Source organism: Lemur catta, chromosome 6 (assembly GCF_020740605.2).
Source record: "Lemur catta isolate mLemCat1 chromosome 6, mLemCat1.pri, whole genome shotgun sequence".
Taxonomy (NCBI): domain Eukaryota; kingdom Metazoa; phylum Chordata; class Mammalia; order Primates; family Lemuridae; genus Lemur; species Lemur catta.
In genome coordinates this window covers 52,325,085-52,344,398 of record NC_059133.1, presented here as the reverse complement: position 1 = coordinate 52,344,398, position 19,314 = coordinate 52,325,085, and the positions used below count along the sequence as shown (strand labels likewise).

The window sequence follows — 19,314 nt, the reverse complement described above, 5'->3', positions numbered from 1 at the left end:
TGGGGCAGAGCCAGGGACAGAGCTGATACCGACAGAATGGGAGACAGAGACGCAGAGATGGAGAGACACAGAGACGGAGGCCAGGGTCCAGCAACAGGGAGTAGTGTGTGTGTGCAGGTGTGTGGGAGTAGAGGGGAGAGAACAGGGTGGTCTGAGACTGTAGCAAAAGGAAGAGGGATGCAGCAGGCTGTGTCTCCAGAAGATCAGGACCTTGATGATGGACTTCTGTCCTGGGCACCTTAGGCCTGGGTGTGCCACTGTCCCCATCCACTGCTGAAGCAGCCCCTGGGCTCAGGATTCTGGCTGGAGCCTTCTGGCCTTGAACCTGGACACTTGCACCCCTTCCTGCCTCTCTCCTCTCCTAGCTTAATGTCTGTCTCCACCGTGTCTCTGTGTCTGCCTCATCCTCTCAGCACCTCTGTGCTTTCCCTGACTGTTTTTTGTGTGTCTGTCACATCCCATATCTGTCTGTTTGTTTCTTTGCATGTGCCTCTTTTGGACTGCCAGTGCCAGCATACACCTGTATGTGTCTCTGTGTGCGTGTCCCAGTATGTGTGTGCTCTCTCTGTGTACCCCCCTGGGTGTGCTTGTCTCTTGGTACAAGTATGCATTTGTCTGTCTGTCACTGTGTGCTCTTCTGTGTGCAAACCAAGCATGTCCATCTGTGTGTGTTGGTGCGCCTCTGGGTGTGCACCTGTCTCTGTGTGTATGTGCTGGTCTCTGTGGGTGAATGTGTTTTGCTGTGTGTGCTCACCTCTTCCAGGTGGCCTGTCCCTGTGACTGCATCTGCATGCATGCCTGGGGGGGAGGGGCAGGGGGAGTTGGTGTCTGGGGTATGTGCCTGTCTCTGCCTCTTTGCTTGTCCCTACCTCTCGCTGTCTAAGTGTCGGTCATAGCACAACCTCAGCCAGAGCCTCAGTGCATAGCAACAGCTGACAGCTGAAGACTCCCCGGGCAGGAGAGAGAGAGACTGAGGGGAGGAGGGAGCTGATGAAGAAACAGAGAAGAGGACGGGGACAGAAACAGGGCTGGGGCTAGGGACAGAGACAAGGACAGAGACAGACAGGGAAGGGGACAAGGATGGAGGAGAGCTGATGGTGAAAGATGGGACAGTGGGAGGGAAGGGATAGACACTGCACCAAGAGGCCGGGCAGGCGACACTGAGGGGGATTTCCTGCCCAGCCCCCACGCAGCAAGGGCATGCTGGGCTGCGCAGGGGCGGGGCGGGGGGCGGTGGGGGGGTGAAGGGCAAAGGTGAACGACCGGTCTAGCCCAGGGGTCCTGAGACCTCGGAGGTGCGGTGGGGCGGGGGCAGGGGCGGCGGGAGCCGTTTGTCAGCCCTATTGACAGACGTGATGGGGTTTCCGTCCGTGATCAATGATTCTCATCTCCGGGCCGAATGAGCCGCGGGGCGCCCATCCATCCCCGTCAGCACCGCGCAGCGGCAGCCGCCCCAGGCCCCGCCCGCCCTCACCTTGGCCCCTGCCCTGCTCCTGCCCAGGACCCACCTTGGCCCGGAGCATAGAAGGGGCCCCGGAGCATCCAGGGACCCTTGTCCTGCTGCGCTACCGAGCCAGGCAGGGCTCCTGCCTCGCCGTGCCCCCACTTTGGGTGTACGGTCCCAGAGCCCCGAGACCCACGCCCTGTCCTATTCCCCATCCGTGCACACACCCAGCCTCCCGGGTGCGCGGTCCTCGAGCCCCTCAACCCTCTGGCTTCGCACCTGGGCCAGGGGCGTGTCTGGGGCGTGTCGGGGTGAAAGTCACCTTCGGTGCCCCCAGCTGGGCGGGAGGGGGCGCGCGGGGCGCGGCCGGGATTGGAGCGTCGCGGAGCCCCGCCCCCCCCCGCCCGCGGGAGTCAGACCCAACTTTCTCCCCCGCCCGCGCCCCGCCCCCAGCGCCGGCTCCGCTCCTAGCGCTCAGTCCGCGGGCCGCGCAGCCTGCTCCCGCCGCTCCCGCAGCCGCCCGGCCGCCCGCCCGCCCGGAGCCCCGCGCCCCCAGTCGGACTCCGGCCCGCCCGGGGACCCGCCCCGCCCGCCCCGCTCAGCCGCCCGGGAAGATGCGGCTGCTCCCGGAATGGCTCCTCTTGCTCTTTGGCCCGTGGCTCCTTAGGAAGGTAAGGAAGGCAGGGCTGTGGCGCCAGCGCCGGGGTCCGGGACGCGAAGGTCCCAGAGTGCGAGGGGCTCCGTGCGCCCGCCCCGCCCCCAGCTCGGAGCGTCCCAACTTTGCGCGGCGCGGGGGACGCGGACAGACAGACAGCCGGATTCAGGACTGGCACTCTCCCAGCGCAAGTTGGCTGAGGCTTGGAGGGGGTGCCGGGTGGAGGCCCCGCTCGGATCTGGCTTCAGGCGCGGCGGGGGAGGGGACGAAGCCCGACCCGTGAGTGCGCCAGACAGAGCGGGAGTGCGAGACAGACAGACAAGCCAGCAGGGTGTCAGCCTTGCCGTCTTTCCGTGCCAACCTCGCTCGCCTTCCTCACTGTCTGTCTGTCCTTCCACCCCTCCACCTCCGCCTTCCCATTTCTCTTCTCCGCACTTGTCACAATGCCGGTGGGCTCTGTGTTCTGAGCATACACGCGCACACACGGACTCACACAGACACCGGGAACTTGGCTACAATCTCCCATCACATTTCCCACGGAGACACCATCTCCCCTGCACAACCTCACAGACACACCCCCTCTCCCCTCTTGCGCTGATGGCGGGGGGAGGGGGGCTGTCTGGAAGGGGAGTCTCTCCTCTCATCCCCTCCCAGCCTCCACGCAGCCCCCTTGGCTGCCTCTTTCCCTGTGGCTCCTGGGCAAGGACCGAGAGGCTAAGGGGGCCCAGGCTTGATCTGCCTCCCTGCCGACTTGGAGGCTTCAGACGGTGTACATGGTGCACCCATATGTGCTGGTGTGGATCCTGTGGGTAAATGTGTGCACCTGTGTGCATGTGTGTCCAGGGGAGCCAGGCTTGGGGTCCAGTGCTGGGGCCCAGGGTGCATGTACAGGCTGCTGTGGTGTGGTGATGTTGGCTTTGCATGGGTGAGCGCAAGTGCCTGCTTCACAGTGTAGCCAACTGTGCCTGGGTGTGTGCCCACAGTGGGGGCCTAAGCCCTGGGCCCCCATCGCCTTCCATCAGCCTCCTCCATCCATGGTTTTCCTGTTTCCTGCAGCCCAACTGTGACCTACCTAGTTTGGGGACAGGCAGGTGGCTCCCTAAACCCTCACTCTCTGCACCCCAACCCCCAGCACCGCTAGAGTCTGGAAGGGGTATAGTTCTCTCCCCACCAACACTTGGACCCCACCTGCTCAGCCAAATCCCACGCAGCAACTCCAGCGGGGCACGGGCTGCCCTAGTGCAGCCAACCATGGAGCTCCCTGGTTCTCCCAGACCCGCCTGGTGACCTTGAGGGGCTGGAAGGGGGGCAGAAGAGCCCCCCCCATTAAAACTGCTTCCACTGGCTGGAGCTTCTTTTGGACTTGCTGCCCAGCTCTGCCCTTAGAGGACTGCAGGAGGGGGTCTGTGCCCCACCACCCACCCACAAATGTGTGAGGGCCTGGGGTCAAGAGGTGGTAGGGATGGCAGTCCCTGGGCCCCTCCTTTCATTTCATCCCACCTCCTCTCCACTCTCCCTGTCAAATAAACTCCCCTGTGGACAGATCTGGTTTAATTTCCTTTGCCCCCTGAAGGGGAATGAAACATCTGGTGGAGACTTGAGGGAGAGTGAGCGTGAGGATATGAGCGATGGGCTCTATCTGAGTGTGTGTGAGAGAGCTGCAGCTGTGGGGCCTCCATGCAGGAGTCAGCGGGGGAGAGTGTGTCTGCGTTTAGTCCAGCTTGTGTGCATGTGAGAACCCGTGTTTATGTGTGTGTGCACACTGCGGGTGTGTGCATATGTATAACTGTGCATAGAGAAGTGTATGTAGAGAAGTGTTGGTGTCAAAATACTGTGTGTGCTTGTGTGCACTTGTGAGTGTGGTGGTGTGTGCATGTGTATACCCAGGGTCTCTGATGCATCCATGTGCTGGGACACATATGCTGTCTCTGTGTGAGCCTCTGGGGTTTATGAGTGTGTTTTCATGTTCTTGTGGTTTTGAGTGCACTTGAGTGTAGGTATGGGATTGTGAGACTCAGGATGTGTCTGTGTGTCTCAGTGTGGCGTGTGTGTGTGTGTGTGTGTGTGTGCGCGTGCGTGTATGCACAAGTGCTCAGGGGTGTCTTGGTGACAGTGTTGGGAATGGCCAAAGGTGAGGCTGACCCTGGGTAAGAGGCAGGTAGGGAACAGTTTATAGGGCAGCTCTTTGGAAACCCTAATCAACAAAATATACCAGTCCTGCCCTCTTGCATCCTGCCAGTTGGTCCCTCCTCCAGAAGTTCTCTCCTGCTTCCTCCTGCTCCAGGCTTCCAGTCTCCTCTGGGGCCTGGGACTCCTGGCTTCCACTGCCCCTGGGGTTCTGGCCTCTCTGCCAGGGAATCTTCAGGATCCTTCTAATACAGTGTATGACTCCTTCTTTCCCTCTCTGTCTCTCCCACCCCTTGCCAAAGGAGCTGCCTACTGGGAGAAGCAGCAGGCGATCAATAGTCACTAATCACTAATCACTAATTACTAATTAGCTGGGGGAGGGCAGGGGCGGGGCCCTGTGGGACCTTCCAGCTCTATCCCGCCTCGGGAAAGGATTAGGCCCAAGCAAGTCTCTCTGAGCTGGCCAGCCCAGCCCCTCGTCCAGCCACCCCCTCCCGCCTGCATACCTTCCTCTAGCCCCCCAGCTAATCCCTGGCTGGGCCACTTAGGCACGCACAGCCTGGGCTAGGGCCCAGAGCTGCTGGCGGGGATTTGGGGGTAATCAGGGGCTGCAGCTGGGCCAGGGGCACAGGGGAGGGGGCTGCTGTGACAGCTCCCTTGTGCCAAAGCCTGCAGTGGAAGCCCCACATTCTGAACAGGAGGGGCACCCCTTGGAAAGAATTTGGAAAGGAGTGTCATGGGTTGGGGTGACTGGGAAAGTGTCAAGAGGGGGTGACTGAGGAAGAGGTGAGGTAACAAGGACAGAAGCAAGGCAAAGAGGGGTCACTGGGGTCAGGGATGGGGTAATTGGAGAGGGGCAGGGTAGACGTGGAAAGAAAGCAGGTAAGTGGAGGGGGCCTTGCAGGGGTCAGAGATGGAATAATTGGCTAGGAGACGGGGAACTTTGGACACAGCCTAGTCAGCTCTGCTGGGCGGGATCCATGAGGGGACAGGGCAACCGAGAAGAGGCAGGGTCACAGGGGAGGGCTCAGGGCGTGGGGTGGAAACTAGCTGCCTAGCGGGGATGGGGAGCAGGGAGCCTGCCTCGAGCGCTGGAAATTGGCGAGTCTCCCCCTCTCCCCCGCCTGCCCCTCCTCCACCTCCACCCCGCCCACTCCCCCTCCGGCTCCGGCTTCGGGAAATTACATCCGCGCTCCGCGGCTCCCCCCTCCACCGGGCCCCGGAGCCGGCGCCTTTATAGGCACATTTATTGCAATAATAAAGTGAGGCGCGGGGCGGGGGGCGGGGGGCGGCCGTTCCCGCGGGGACCGCGCCGGCTCTAGGAAGCAGGGAAATAAAATAAAATAAAATAAAATAAAAATTCAGATAACGGTGAGCCTTGCGCGGCAGGCCTCGAAAAGGCGGGCAGGCGGAGCTGAGGGAGGGGGGGCGCCCGGCCCAAGGGCAGAGCCCACCCCACCAGCCGTCCCCCACCAACGCTGTAGTAGGGTCTGGAAGGTGGTATCTTCGCTTCCACTGGCCTGGCCCCCTCCCATAGCCTGATTCTGCCTGGGCTTCTGCCTTTTCCTCTGGCTTGTCTCCCATACCTGTCCTCAGCCTCTGTCTCTGTCCATGTCTCCTATCTCTTTCCTTGTCCCCCACTTCCCATTCCAGTCCCCCTCCTATTTCCCATCCCCATCTCTCTACATCCATCCTTGTTTCTGCCTAATAACCATCCCTATCCCCCATTTCTGTTCTGCCCCCATCCTGTCCCCATCCCCATCTCTCTGTCTCGGTTCCGTCCTCATTCCTGCCTGGCCCCATGCCCATCCCTCTTCCACCACCCCTTTCCCCATTTGGGTTCCCATCCAATCCACAGCCCATCTTCATTCCTCTGGTCCCTACCCCACCCACATCCCTGTCTCTGCCCAGTGCCTGGCCACCATTTCTGATCTCCTCCTCATCCCTGTCCCCATGCTTATCCTTGTTGCATGCTCATTCCTGTACCCTATATCTGTGACTGCCAGTCCCCAATCCCAGTCCCCCTCCATCTCTGTCCCAGTCCTCACCCCAGGCTGTCCTGTCCACCCCACCTCTGTCCTCACCCACATCTCCATATCTGGTCTCCAGCCAGACTCCAGCCTGCCCTGACTGCGGTGTCTCTGCCTCTTTCTAAGTGCAGGGGCTCAGTATGCTATTTTCTCCCCTTCCCCAACCCAGGCCTGCACTGTTCCTTTTCCAACCACAGGGTACTGTCCCCTCCCCCAGCTGAATCCTGGGAGTGTCCCCTGACCCAAGCGGCAGGAGAGAAGCAAGGACCAGTCTGGAGGCCTGGGGGAGGTGCACCCTGCAATGCGGCTGGGGGGCCGGCAGCCTGATCCTCCCCCCATTCCTAGCAGTCCCATCCCAAAAGAGCTCACTCCCTCCCACCAGTGGAGTTTGTTGTACCCAGCAGCAAGAGGTGGCCTCAACTCCCCTCAGGTGCGTGGGCCCGCTGCCTTGGGGACAAAGTGCTCCTGGCACGGCTCCCGCCCGCCGGCATGGGCCTGGAGGAGCCGCTGAACACCCCCTAGCCGCTGCACCTCCGCCCCCCGCACCGACAGCCGCCTAACCTCTCCCCTCCGCAAATGTCACCGCGCCCAATTAGCTTAATTAAACCAGCTCTGGAGCGAGGGGGACTCCTACTCGGACAACACCCTGCCCCGCCCTCAGCCGTAGTGGGGAGGGCCAGGGGCTCTGGGCAAAGGGGAGCTCCCTTACCTCCCGCCTTCCTCTCACTCCCGCCCCCGCCACGGCAGACAGACGACCTGAAGGACAGAGGGAGAGAACCACAGCCAGAAACAGAGAGAGTGGAATCATGGAAGGAGGAAATTAGAGACAGAGAGAGACCGAGTGAGGGAAGAGACTGAGAGACAAGAAGAGACTGAGAGAAGAGTGGGGAGAGAGAGATAGAAAAACAGTGAAAGAGAGAGAGCAAGAAAGGGAGAGAGTGCGAACGATCAAGGAAGCCAGAGGGAGGATTTTATTTTATTTTATTCCATGTTCCCATTTCTCGGCTCGTTTCCCTGCAGACTCTTGTCGCTCCCTATCCAAACTCCCCCACAGGTCGCTTCAGCTGCACCCCCCTTCCCTTTTATCTTAGCTGTCTCCAGTGGTAGGTGGGGGGTGGAAGTGCCCAAAGCCAGGGGATTTGCCAGGATCAGAGAAACAGACAGCAATTTGCCTGGGATCAGCGGTGGGGGGGGCACTCTGGCCCCTCTCCCTGCCATGCGAAACCTCATCCCCTGCCCCAGGCCCTGCCCTGTGGAGTCACCACATTGACCCAGCCCTGGCCAGGTTTTGATTGGGTGCAGGACATAGGGGTGCTGGTGGGTGCTGGGAGGAGGTGGCTTGGAGGCATTTGGGGTCATAACATCAGGTGGCAGAGGACTTGGGCTCCCCAGGAAAGGGCAGCAATTGGGTCCAAAGGGGAGAGATTAGGGATCAGAGTTCAAACGACTCCACGCTTCAGCCTTCTCAGGAAGCCTTATTCCCTCCCCCAATGCCCTCTCCTGGGCTCAGGCCCTTCCCTCTCCAAGACCACCTCCTAGGGCCTCTTCTCTTTCCCCTGTGACCTGGGACCCCTTCCCCCAGCCCCTCTCAGGCCCACCTTCTTGGTGCTTAGCTGCCAGCTCAAGCTTGTCTGTCTGAGTCAATCATTCTTGCCACCCCCCTCACCTGGGCGGGGAGGAGGGATGGATAGGAGGAGGAATGAGGGGGGCGATAAATATGTATGACGAGCGGGTGGCGGCAGCATTAATAACCTGGGATCGCAGTGCTGCAGGGACCAGGACCAGGCAGTGGAGATTCTAGCCCAGCAGATTGGCTCTGCCATTTCTGTCCCCCGTGGACACAGAGTGTGTACACACGGGTGTGTGTGCAAACAGAGGAGGCACCCATGCTGCCAGGCCTCCTTACCTACCCAAAGCTCAGCCTGCAGGCCAGCTTGGGACACACCCCCAGGGGCTATTCATATGCAGTCGACACACATACACACACACACACACACACACACACACACACCGTGGGAACATAGTGAGACCACACTTGTTCTGTGGATACACCTCCTTTAGAAAGAGCTTGGCACATGGACAGAGGATGATAGAAGCTCACACAGCAAAAGTGACACCTCCAGACAATTGCACACAGCCACCCTCAAACCACCATACACAGACAGCCAACCCAGCCAGGGCAGTCACAGAGACACCACTACCACAAACTGATACACAGCCTCACTCAGATGCATACACGCACACACACACAGCCAATCCCGGCACATATACGTGGCCACCCCAGACCTACACAACACACATGCAGCATCACAAGCAGGCAGACACACACAGCCCAGCCTCCTCAGACTGAGAGACATGGGCATACAACACAGCCACACAGTCACCACTGCCACACACAACCACCACAGACTGACACAAGTGCAAGCTACCCCAGGCAGACACACCTCCAACCATTGCAGGCTAACAGCAACACACCCACCCCAGACTGACAACCGTACTGCCTCCCCCCACGGGACCTGCACGCAGTCAGGGCCACACGGCACAGTGGCGGCTAGCGCAGGCTGACTGACACACTCTGACACGCTCGGCTCCTTTTCCTCCCGCTCCAGCGCGGCATCTCCATATTTCTTCCTCGCTCTCTCCCCGTCTCCTTCACTCCCGGCCACCCCCCTCGCCCCCCCACCCTCAGATAATTGATGGCCCGGGCCTGGCCCGGCCGCTCCCGCCTCTCGATCCATCTTGTCCTCGAGCGCCCGCACTGTCTCCCAGATCTGCGGCCACCTGAGACACACGGAGGTGGGTGGGGGCGGGCAGGCAGCTCCTCCAGCCTGGGAGCCCAGGGAAGGCCGGCCTGGCAGCCTCCACCACGGCAGGAGCGCTGGGGATGGGGAGAGGGCGCCTGGACTCTCCTCCTCAGCTCAACCAGTTTCCAGCGCCCCCTTTCCCAAAGGCCAGTTGCTGAGATCCGGGTGGGGGCTCTAGTCTTAGAACAGGTGCAAAGAGGTCTTCCCACCTCTTTCTTAACGCTGGAATGTTGATGTGGCCATGGCCTCCCTTGCTCCAGTCCAGCTCCTCCCTGGCCTGTCACTGGAACCATAGGAGCCAGGCTAGAGGAGATCAAGCTGGGACCCAGAGCGCTGCTCCCTACTGGTATTCACGCTGACTTTGGCTTTGTGTCTCTCAGTGGTGCTCTGTGAGAACATAGGATTCTCAGCATCATTTTACAGATGTGAAACAGGCCTAGATAGATAAAGTGACTTGGCCAAGACCACATAGCTTGAAAGGGCTGCAGATCTGCTCCAGTGCACCACCAGTAATGGAGTCTGCGTGGCCCTGAGCCACCTGCAGCGCACTGTGGGATTCCACTTGGTGTCCTAGCAGCGGCTGTGGAGGAAAGGGACTGGCGTGATTAGGGCTCTGGCAGGATGGCCAGGGACAACACCAGCATCTCTCTTTCTTCCTCTTTCTACGTGCACAGGCCGTTAGTACCCAGATACCGGAGTCCGGAAGGCCGCAATACCTGCAGCTGCGCTCCGCCACAGCGGGAGCGGGCGCCTCTGGCCAACAGCTCCCAGCGCCAAAGTCTTCCGAGGGTCTGGGCGCCGCGGGCGCCTGGAGCTGGGCCTGGCCGGCTAACCACACGGGGGCGCTGGCCCGGGCGGGGGCAGCCGGGGCGCTGCCAGCGCAGCGCACCAAGAGGAAGCCGTCTATCAAAGCGGCCCGCGCCAAAAAGATCTTCGGATGGGGGGACTTCTACTTTCGGGTGCATACGCTCAAGTTCTCGCTGCTGGTGACGGGCAAGATCGTGGACCATGTGAACGGGACCTTTAGTGTGTATTTCCGCCACAACTCGTCCAGCCTGGGCAACCTCACTGTCAGCATTGTGCCACCTTCCAAGCGTGTCGAATTCGGGGGCGTCTGGCTGCCCGGGCCTGCCCCCCACCCTCTGCAGTCTACACTGGCCCTGGAGGGAGTGCTTCCTGGGCTGGGGCCCCCGCTGGGGATGGCAGCCGCAGCTGCGGGGCCCGGGCTTGGGGGCACCCTGGGGGGCGCACTGGCGGGGCCACTCGGGGGCGCGCTGGGAGTGCCCGGGGCCAAAGAGTCACGCGCTTTCAATTGCCACGTGGAGTACGAGAAGACAAACCGCGCGCGCAAGCACCGCCCGTGCCTGTACGACCCATCTCAAGTGTGCTTCACAGAGCATACGCAGAGCCAGGCCGCCTGGCTTTGTGCCAAGCCCTTCAAAGTCATCTGTATCTTCGTCTCCTTCCTCAGCTTTGACTACAAACTGGTGCAGAAGGTGTGCCCAGACTATAACTTCCAGAGCGAGCACCCCTACTTTGGATAGTGTGCCCCTCCCCAGCCCCAGTCCTGAGCCTCCCGCCAAATCCTGGCCTCGCTAGGTGGGACCCCTTCCTGTCTCCCGCCGCTCCTTTGGCCGCGTCCACCCCTTCCACTGGGGAGTGGGGGAGGACCATTAGCCAGCGTGAGTCCCCTTTTCCTTATGGCTAGTGCCCACGAGAATGGGGTAGCCCCCTCCAATACACCCCAAAATGGAGGGGGAAGAGCACCGCCCCACAATGGGCGGGGCTTGGAGGCGGTCCCGGCGTCCCCTAGGTCCACACTGGGTCCCCTGTTCGCCCCTGGCGCTGGGCTGGACACTCCCTTCTCCCCGCCCCCGCAGCTTTAATAACGCCTGGCCTGGCACCCTCATCCCACCCTGACTTTCTCACCCCCAAGCGCTTGTCATCCTGCTCCACCCTGTCCCCGCCTAAAGACTGTAAAGGCCTATAAACCCCACCACCACCCCGGAGTACCCCCGTCCCTTTCCGCCTGCCGAATGCCTGTCCCCTTTTCCTGGCAACTGCATTAGGGCAGCGGAAGCAGAACTCCTGGGCAAAGGCGCTGGCCTGGCCTCTGCCCTGTGCACGCCTCCCTCTCGTCCCTGCAGTCCAGCTCCACCTGCCCTCTCCAGCTGCTTCCTCTCAGTGATATTTTTTCTACGCCAAAACAAACGGGAAAAGGAACAAAATAAAGTGAAATCCAATACATGTCTGTGAGACCTTTGTAGGGAGGAGCGAGGGAGGTGTGGGCTTCCGTCTTATAGAGACCTGGCCAGGAACTCCTCCCTCCGTGGCTTGTGGGGAAACTGAGGCAAAGACTGACAGAACTAGCACCTGGAGGTCATCCAACACCGGATCAAAGAGAGATGCGATGCGGGTGACCCTTGGGGTAGGAGCCCTGCCTGAGGTGGGGTTCTCCTCTCTGAGGTGGGCAAAGGGAAGCTGCAGCAGGTGGGATGGGGATTAGACCTGAGTGGGGACTACCAGCGGACGATTTGGGACGATTTGGGGGAAAGACTTGTAAGACCCTGAATGGGATGGAGATGCAGGGACAGCGTAGGCAGAGCGCTGACAACCTGCTAAGCTCCACAGGGCGGCGGGAGGCAGCAGGTTGGGAGGGAGGGGGAACAGTGTTTGCAGCATCTGGAGTCATCGATCTTCCTTTTTCTTCCTAATTTCGTGGGCGCTGAGTTTGCAGACGGATGAGGGAGGGAGGAAGCGTTGGGATGAGGGGATGGGGGAAGGGAGAGCGCGAGTTTGGAGGGCGGGGCCCCATCGCCGCTGCTTGCGGCCAGCAAAACACAGTCCTGTTCAGCCAGCTGCCCACCCTCCTCCCCACCCCCGCCTCCAGCTCTCTCCAGCAGCCAAAGCTGCTAATTTTATCCGCCCCCCGACCCTGGCCCGGGCGTTAATTGGCTGCGGCTTCATTAGCAGTTCTCAGCTCAGCCGCCCCCCTCCCCTTGGGACCCCTGACGGGAGCGAGAGAGGGGGTGCAGACAAGCTGAGGCACAGAGAAACTCCTCGTCTTCAGCCTTCCTTAGCCTTGAGTCCTGGGCCAAGGTGCCCACTGGGAGAGGGCGGTGTTCTCCAGGGGACTGCCACGGGCTCCAGCCCCAAACCCAGTCAGACACGAGTCTGACCCAGACATACCTGGGAGTGGGTAAGCAGAAAAATATCTGCTGGCTGGCTGGATAACAGGATCAACTGAAAGGAGAAGGGACATGGGGAGTGGTTCTGGGTTAGAGATTGGAGAAAGAAGAACTCAGAGGTCTCCTAACACCAGGCCTATTGCTGGAAACACCGGAGAAAAGCTGAGGCTAGAGAGTGGCAGGGAAGGAGGTGACAGCTAAGGGGCGGGGAGAATTCTAAGGCCCGGTATGAGACCCAGGTGGGAAGGACTGGAAGTAGCAAGTTAGCCTATCTAGGCCTCAGTTTCCTCACTCATACAGCCATAGTAAAAGACTGTGTGGTGGGGACGAAGGGAGCCTTTGCATATGAACCTACTCTGTCTGGGGTGGATTGTCCTCCCCCTCTCCCTTGACTCACAGACCTGCCTCCTCGGTGGCCATCTCCTCCTCTCCTTCTTCCTCCTCCTCCTCTTCCTCTTCCTTCTCTTCCTCTTGCTCTTCTTTCTCCTCCTGACACATCTGGACATCTGAGAGCAGAGTGAGGTGTCCCTGCCTGTTACTGCACTTGTCAAATTTTGTTTCTGGTTTGCCTCTTGATGTCCTGGCCATCAGTGAGTTCTTCATATATCTCCAGGGTTATGGCATGCCTGGCATGGAGTAGGAGCTTATTATGTCTGTTGAATGAAGGTATAATATTGCTATGTAGGGTGATGGTTCTCAAAACCACTGTTTATCAGAACCACTGAGGAGAGGTTTGGTTGTGTTGTCAGCATAAGTGGGCAAAAGCCCACTCTTTGAAATCTATTGAATTAGAACCTCTGAGGAGGCCAGGCAAAGTGGCTCATGCCTGTAATCCTAGCACTCTGGGAGGCCGAGGCAGGAGGATCACTTGAACTCAGGAGTTCGAGACCAGCCTGAGCAAGAGCAAGACCCTGTCTCTACTAAAAATAGAAAAAATCAGAGGGGCGTGGTGGTGCTCGCCTGTAGTCCCAGCTACTTGGGAGGCTGAGGCAGTAGGATCGCTTGAGCCCAGGAGTTTGAGGTTGCTGTGAGCGAGGCTGACACCACGGCACTCTAGCCTGGACAACAGAGTGAGACTCTGTCTCCAAACAACAAGAAAAAACCCACACTTACGTTTATATCATATTTTCCAACCCATCATTCTGATGCCCACGTTTGGGAATCTACTCCTGGAGAGGTCAATGTATCCCACCGCCAAGGGTTTTTTCCAGATGAAGTCAGGCTAAAAGCAAGATCCCTTCAGTCCCAAGGATCTATATCCCTGGGGGATATAAAGAGAGCTCACTGACTGCTGGGACACCAAGAGGTGAACAGGTAGCAAAATGCAACAGGTGCAAAATCAAGAGAAGGCACCTCGCTCTGCTCCTAGATGTCTGAGGAGGAGGAGGAGATAGCCATGGAGGAGGCAGTTTTGTGAGTCAGAAGAAGAGGGGGAGGACAATCCATCGCAGAGCATGTTCACATACAAAGTTTCATCCCCACCACACACTGTTTTATTATGGTTTTACAAGTGAGGAAACTGAGTCCTACATAGGCTGATTTGCTACTTTAGTCCCAGAGCTGAGACTTGAACTCAGGTCTCTCACCCTTCCAAACCAGGGTGCTTTCCAGTGCGCTACAGCTCTCTATCTTGTATGGGAGTCTTCAGATCTCCCAGACAGCCTGATATAAAACGCTAGATTTTCAGTAGGCACCAAATAAACATTTGTCTAGGACAACCAACAGGGGAAAAAAATCCCTGAAAAGCTTCAGAATAGTAAGGAGACGGGGCAACACGGGAATTCTTTTCTTTCAGGCAAGGACCTCTAACCCTGGGGCTACAGAAGGAGGAAATGAGGCGAAAGAAGGGGGAAAAAACTACAATTCCCTGAAGGCCACAAAGAGGTCGCCATCACGCATGCGTGGGCCCCTCCCCTTAACTCTGGCCTCTCGGGTCGCTCTTCTCGCGCATGCGCCCTACGACCGGTCTTCTTCCAACAGCTTGCTACCCCAGGCCAGAGTTGGTGGCTGGACCCTCTGCGACTTCGCGTTGCGATGCTGCCTTTCTCTTTGCTCTGGGCGGCTCCGGTAAGAATTGGGCTCCGGAGACTGGGTAACCAGCGGAAAGGAAGCCCCCCTCCTACCTTAGTTCCCATTCACAAACTCTGGGGTTTTCTCGGCTTTTCCACGCACGTGTTCTGGGGCCTCAGGGAGCCGACACGTAACTAGAGAATCCCTGAGACCCCTGGGAGCGTGGGGTGAACTGGGGCTCCTCCCCTCCCCATTCTGGTAATCAGATGCCTGAGGGCCGCGTGACCGCCCATTTCACGTGGCATTAGGGGAGAGGACCGGGCTGGGTGCCCGCGGACCCTGGGCTGGCGAACAAACGGGGTCCTCGGCCCGGACCCACAAGCTGAGCCTTTCCCGCCAGCTCTGAGCTGTGCCGATGATGCAACCGAGTCCCACTGCTTGCATCAGGCAGGGGTCCTGCGGCAGTGTGGGCTGGAAGGAGGTGGAAAGGGTGGAGGGCAAAGAGGACAGGATATGGATTTTGGCCTCCCTTCACACAGACACCCTTCCTCGACAGCCCCCCACACCTCTTCCCCAGGGACTGTTAAAGGGCTCCCCTTCCACCTCCATTGCCCTGGAAGCCACCTGTACAGCCTGTGGCCTTAACCCCTGCCAGTTCAGCCTCTTCCTCGGACTGGGATATCAGTTTATGGAGGTCCTGCAGGAATGCCCTTTGGCTCCTGTGGCTGGGGAGGTTCTGGAATGTCAGTGGCCCTCTCTGGAGTTTAAGAGACACAGACTTCTGGAGGACAAGCTTTGACCTGTGGCTTCGCACAGTAGTTCACGGAGTGAGGTGGAGGGTGATTGTGAGGTGAGGTGAATGGAGCAATCAGAACCACCCCCTGGACATTGATCTCAGCCTTGGCTCTAGAACCAACTTTTGAAGGTGGAGGTGGGGGTGGTGAGAAATGGAACAGACTAGCTGGAGAGCTGGCTACTCAGTGGAGCCAGAGGGCTTTATAAGCATGGCAGAGGGTGACTGGGAGACTATTTTCATTTGATCCTGGCTTTTCCTGCTTCCAGCCTCTGCGGAGATGCGGTCAGCTGTCCAGGATGGCTGTTCGGGCTCAGCACAGCAAGGTAGCCCAGACGCAGACTGGGGAAGCAACCAGGGGCTGGACAGGCCAGGAGAGGCTGTCAGACAGTGACCCTGAGATGTGGGAGCTGCTGCAGAAGGAGAAGGACAGGCAGTGTCGTGGCCTGGAGCTCATTGCCTCAGAGGTGGGACCTGGGGAGAGGGGGTAGGGGTTGGGCCACCATGGGTGCAGGAAGTAACAAGTCATCTTACTGATATTTCTCTAGATCTTCCTTTCAGACTCAGAGCCTTACTGTTGGGCCTTATCTCCCTTTCTTTTTACTGTCCTCTGAAGCAAAGGCAGGGCCAGGCCAGTTTATGGAGTTGGGACTTTAGGGAGCTTCCAGGGCCCCTACAGTCTTGTCTGGTCCCTCCCTCTCAAGAGGAAAGAGGAGCCTGGAAGCACAAGTTTGAGCAGGCAGGTGGTCTTGCTGGGGACATTCCTCATGGCAGCTGAATTCCTAAGAATGCTGCCTCTGGCCCTGTCCCAGGCCTGGACCCCTGAGTGAACAGAGCTTTCTGCAGAGCTTGGCGCCCTCTTACAGCCTGTGGGGCTCTGGAAGGGTTGGGCTGTGGGAGTCCAGGGGAAGGGGCTCAATACCTTCTGACACTGCCCCCCCTACCCCAGAACTTCTGCAGCCGAGCTGCGCTGGAGGCCCTGGGGTCCTGTCTGAACAACAAGTACTCGGAGGGTTATCCTGGCAAGAGGTGAGGGCCAGGCACCAGAGGGCTGGAGGGCAACATCAGGGACGGTGCTCTCGGTGGGGAAACCTACCTGTACCCTCCTGGTGTTTACTGAGGAGTGACCTTGCCAGTTGTTGCTGCTGGTTGTGAGGCCTTTCTCTGTGCCCTATGTACCCCTCTCCCACGGCAGATATTATGGGGGAACAGAGGTAGTGGACGAAATAGAGCTGCTGTGCCAGCGCCGGGCTTTGGAAGCCTTTGACCTGGATCCTGCGCAGTGGGGAGTCAACGTCCAGCCCTACTCTGGGTCCCCAGCCAATCTGGCCGCCTATACAGCCCTTCTGCAGCCTCACGACCGAATCATGGGGCTGGACCTGCCTGATGGGGGCCAGTGAGTATGGAAGGGGTGGATGATGGACTTGGTGGGCAGTATTGGCGTGGGAAAGGAGTTATTTTTTGAATACCTGCTGTGGGCCACATGAATGGCACAGGCCTCTCTCTGTCCTGCATGCTACAGTTGATGAGGAAGATGAGATCCCAGTAACATCAGTGCCTGTCACAGAGTGGACAGAGCAATGAGGTGGCACATGCTAGGACCAGTGTTGTGGGGACAGAGGCCTGTGGAGCTTGGCAGGAAGGGAGCGGTTAAGTCTGGGTTTATTCCACTCGGAGGCCCACTACTTCCTCTCACTTCCCAGCCTCACCCACGGCTACATGTCTGACGTCAAGCGGATCTCAGCCACATCCATCTTCTTTGAGTCTATGCCCTATAAGCTCAACGTGAGTGCTCCAGGGTGTAGGGAGGGGCTTGGCCCTCTTGGTCAAGGAGGAGAGTGAGCTGCCCTGCTTCCTTCTCAGGACTTTAGCTGTTTTTCATCTTTCTGTCCAGCCCAAAACTGGCCTCATCGACTACGACCAGCTGGCACTGACTGCTCGACTTTTCCGACCCCGGCTCATCATAGCTGGCACCAGTGCCTACGCTCGCCTCATTGACTACGCCCGCATGAGAGAGGTTGATGGGGGGCTGGAGTGCCGGGCACCTCCCCAGGGGGTGGCTGGGAGGTTTGGGAGGAGGGGCAGCCTTGGGTAGGCCTGTCTGGTCCGTGCCCAGGCTGAAGCCTATCTCTGTACCTGGGCTGAAGCCTATCTCTGTACCTGCCCAGGTGTGTGATGAGGTCAAGGCACACCTGCTGGCAGACATGGCTCACATCAGTGGCCTGGTGGCTGCTAAGGTGATCCCCTCACCTTTCAAGCATGCAGACATTGTCACCACCACCACTCACAAGACTCTTCGAGGGGCCAGGTCAGGATCCCCTGAGGTTGGGCCTTGCCTTTCCCTGCCTTCATGTTCTGCTCTCCGGGGCATGGTCGGGCTGGATCTGAGAGGAATTCATTCCTACGGCAGCCCTGAAGACTCCTGCCCCGTATGCAATGATTCGCCCTCTCTTGCCCATGGTGGCCATTCCCTGGCAGGGGATTTGGGGATGGGCGCGAGGGGCTGATGCCCCTACCACTGGCTTCCAGCACGTGAGCCAACTGAGATGGACTCTGAGGTGGGCCCTTGGGGGCCCAGGCCAGCCAGCTTCCTCTGCTTTCCCCATCGCCTGTCCTTATTTTCAACTTAGATTCTGACCATCCACCTCCCACACAGGTCAGGACTCATCTTCTACCGGAAGGGGGTGCGGGCTGTGGACCCCAAGACTGGCCGGGAGATCCCTTACACATTTGAGGACCAAGTCAACTTTGCTGTGTTCCCATCCCTGCAGGGGGGCCCCCACAACCATGCCATTGCTGCAGTAGCTGTGGCCCTAAAGCAGGTTGGAGAGCCTGCCCTTGGGCAGTGGGTGGGGGACATTGGCCTGGAGGTTTAGACCCTGCCGCTTGCTAACTGATGCTGGGGCTGATGGAATGGAAGATGGAAATGCCAGGATGAGAGGGGTCAAGGCTAGGGTCACAGAGTTACGCTGGAGGTGAAGGGGCAAGAGGGCAGGGCAGAGCTTGGGTCCAGGCCTAGGGTCACAGGTGCTGCTGTCTCATCTCTAGGCCTGCACCCCCATGTTCCGGGAGTACTCCCTGCAGGTTCTGAAGAATGCTCGGGCCATGGCTGACGCCCTACTGGAGCGAGGCTACTCACTGGTGTCTGGTGAGCCAGGGGGTTGGGCAAGGGCCTCTGTGGCTTCAGGCAGAGGCCTAGGACTCACTTACTCCCCAGTTATTATCGCCCTTAGGTGGCACTGACAACCACTTGGTGCTGGTGGACCTGCGACCCAAGGGCCTGGATGGAGCTCGGGCTGAGCGAGTGCTGGAGCTTGTATCCATCACTGCCAACAAGAACACTTGTCCTGGAGACCGAAGTGCCATCACACCTGGGGGCCTGCGGCTCGGTGAGACCTGGGGTTTGAGGAGAGAAGGGGCCCCCACACTGGACGGCTGCCAGGTGGGCTTGGGCTATGCTAATCCTCTCTTTTCTGCCTTTGACAGGGGCCCCAGCCTTGACCTCTCGACAGTTCCGTGAGGATGACTTCCGAAGAGTTGTAGACTTTATAGATGAAGGGGTCAACATTGGCTTGGAGGTGAAGAGCAAGACTGGTGAGTGGGGCAAGAAAGACCCCCCATGCCAGCCAGTTCCCACTCACTGTCTGCCCCCTCCCCCAGCTCGTCTTACTGCCTTCCCTAGAGCTCTGACCACTTTTTTTTCTTACCTGTCTCTAGCCAAACTCCAGGATTTCAAATCCTTCCTGCTCAAGGACCCAGAAACAAGCCAGCGTCTGGCCGAGCTCAGGCAGCGGGTGGAGCTGTTTGCCAGGGCCTTCCCTATGCCTGGTTTTGATGAGCACTGACGGCACCTGGGACATGAGGCCCACAGACTGACTGGACGTTACTCTCCCACCCCGCCTGGGCCAGCGGAAGGGAAGGGAAAGCCTTTCTGGTTTTTTATGGAGGAGGGAAGGCCTCCCACTTAGGGCAAGAGCAAATTATAGTCCCCTTCCCAGAATTTGTAGCTGAGAGGATTTTTTTTTTATTTTAGTAATAAGATTTAGAAGGAGGGCCCAGGAGCTCTGTGCTCTAACCCTCTGCCATTGTCATCGCAGTGTTTCAGACTCCTGCTCTTTTTTGGGCAAGGGGAGTACCTTTCTGAGCCAGTGGAAGGGGTGGGTGGGCACCCTCCTTCCTGTTTTTATCTAATAAAATGCCAACCTGTCCTGAGTTTCTATTACTGTGGGAGGGGTCCCCTGGGCTAAGCAGTGATTCATCTCC

At 58.8% G+C, this 19,314-nt stretch overlaps 2 protein-coding genes across 2 annotated transcripts; both read left to right on the top strand.

The window, feature by feature from the left end:
* Positions 1-1,895: 1,895 nt before the first annotated feature.
* On the top strand, positions 1,896-11,307 carry NXPH4 (neurexophilin 4). Its single transcript, XM_045553569.1, has 2 exons — positions 1,896-2,115; positions 9,735-11,307. Exons 1-2 carry the CDS (start codon positions 2,059-2,061, stop codon positions 10,602-10,604), a joined length of 927 nt encoding a protein of 308 aa, XP_045409525.1. The 5' UTR covers positions 1,896-2,058; the 3' UTR covers positions 10,605-11,307.
* A 2,802-nt stretch (positions 11,308-14,109) lies between these two features.
* Positions 14,110-19,258, top strand: SHMT2 (serine hydroxymethyltransferase 2). The gene is made up of 12 exons (XM_045553567.1): positions 14,110-14,315; positions 15,321-15,518; positions 16,001-16,080; positions 16,247-16,447; positions 16,755-16,836; positions 16,946-17,068; positions 17,220-17,359; positions 17,708-17,873; positions 18,100-18,199; positions 18,285-18,440; positions 18,538-18,645; positions 18,769-19,258. The coding sequence occupies exons 1-12, from the start codon at positions 14,283-14,285 to the stop codon at positions 18,894-18,896; spliced, it is 1,515 nt and encodes a 504-aa protein (XP_045409523.1). The 5' UTR covers positions 14,110-14,282; the 3' UTR covers positions 18,897-19,258.
* The last annotated feature ends 56 nt before the right edge of the window (positions 19,259-19,314 follow it).

Bases quoted from the DNA above. Each gene is read 5' to 3' on its own strand.
- NXPH4 (XM_045553569.1), top strand. From the start codon at position 2,059: ATGCGGCTGCTCCCGGAATGGCTCCTCTTGCTCTTTGGCCCGTGGCTC. The intron at 2,116-9,734 runs GTAAGGAAGGCA...CTACGTGCACAG, and splicing joins GCCCGTGGCTCCTTAGGAAG to GCCGTTAGTACCCAGATACC.
- SHMT2 (XM_045553567.1), top strand. From the start codon at position 14,283: ATGCTGCCTTTCTCTTTGCTCTGGGCGGCTCCG. The intron at 15,519-16,000 runs GTGGGACCTGGG...CCCCTACCCCAG, and splicing joins TGGAGCTCATTGCCTCAGAG to AACTTCTGCAGCCGAGCTGC. The intron at 17,874-18,099 runs GTTGGAGAGCCT...TCTCATCTCTAG, and splicing joins TAGCTGTGGCCCTAAAGCAG to GCCTGCACCCCCATGTTCCG.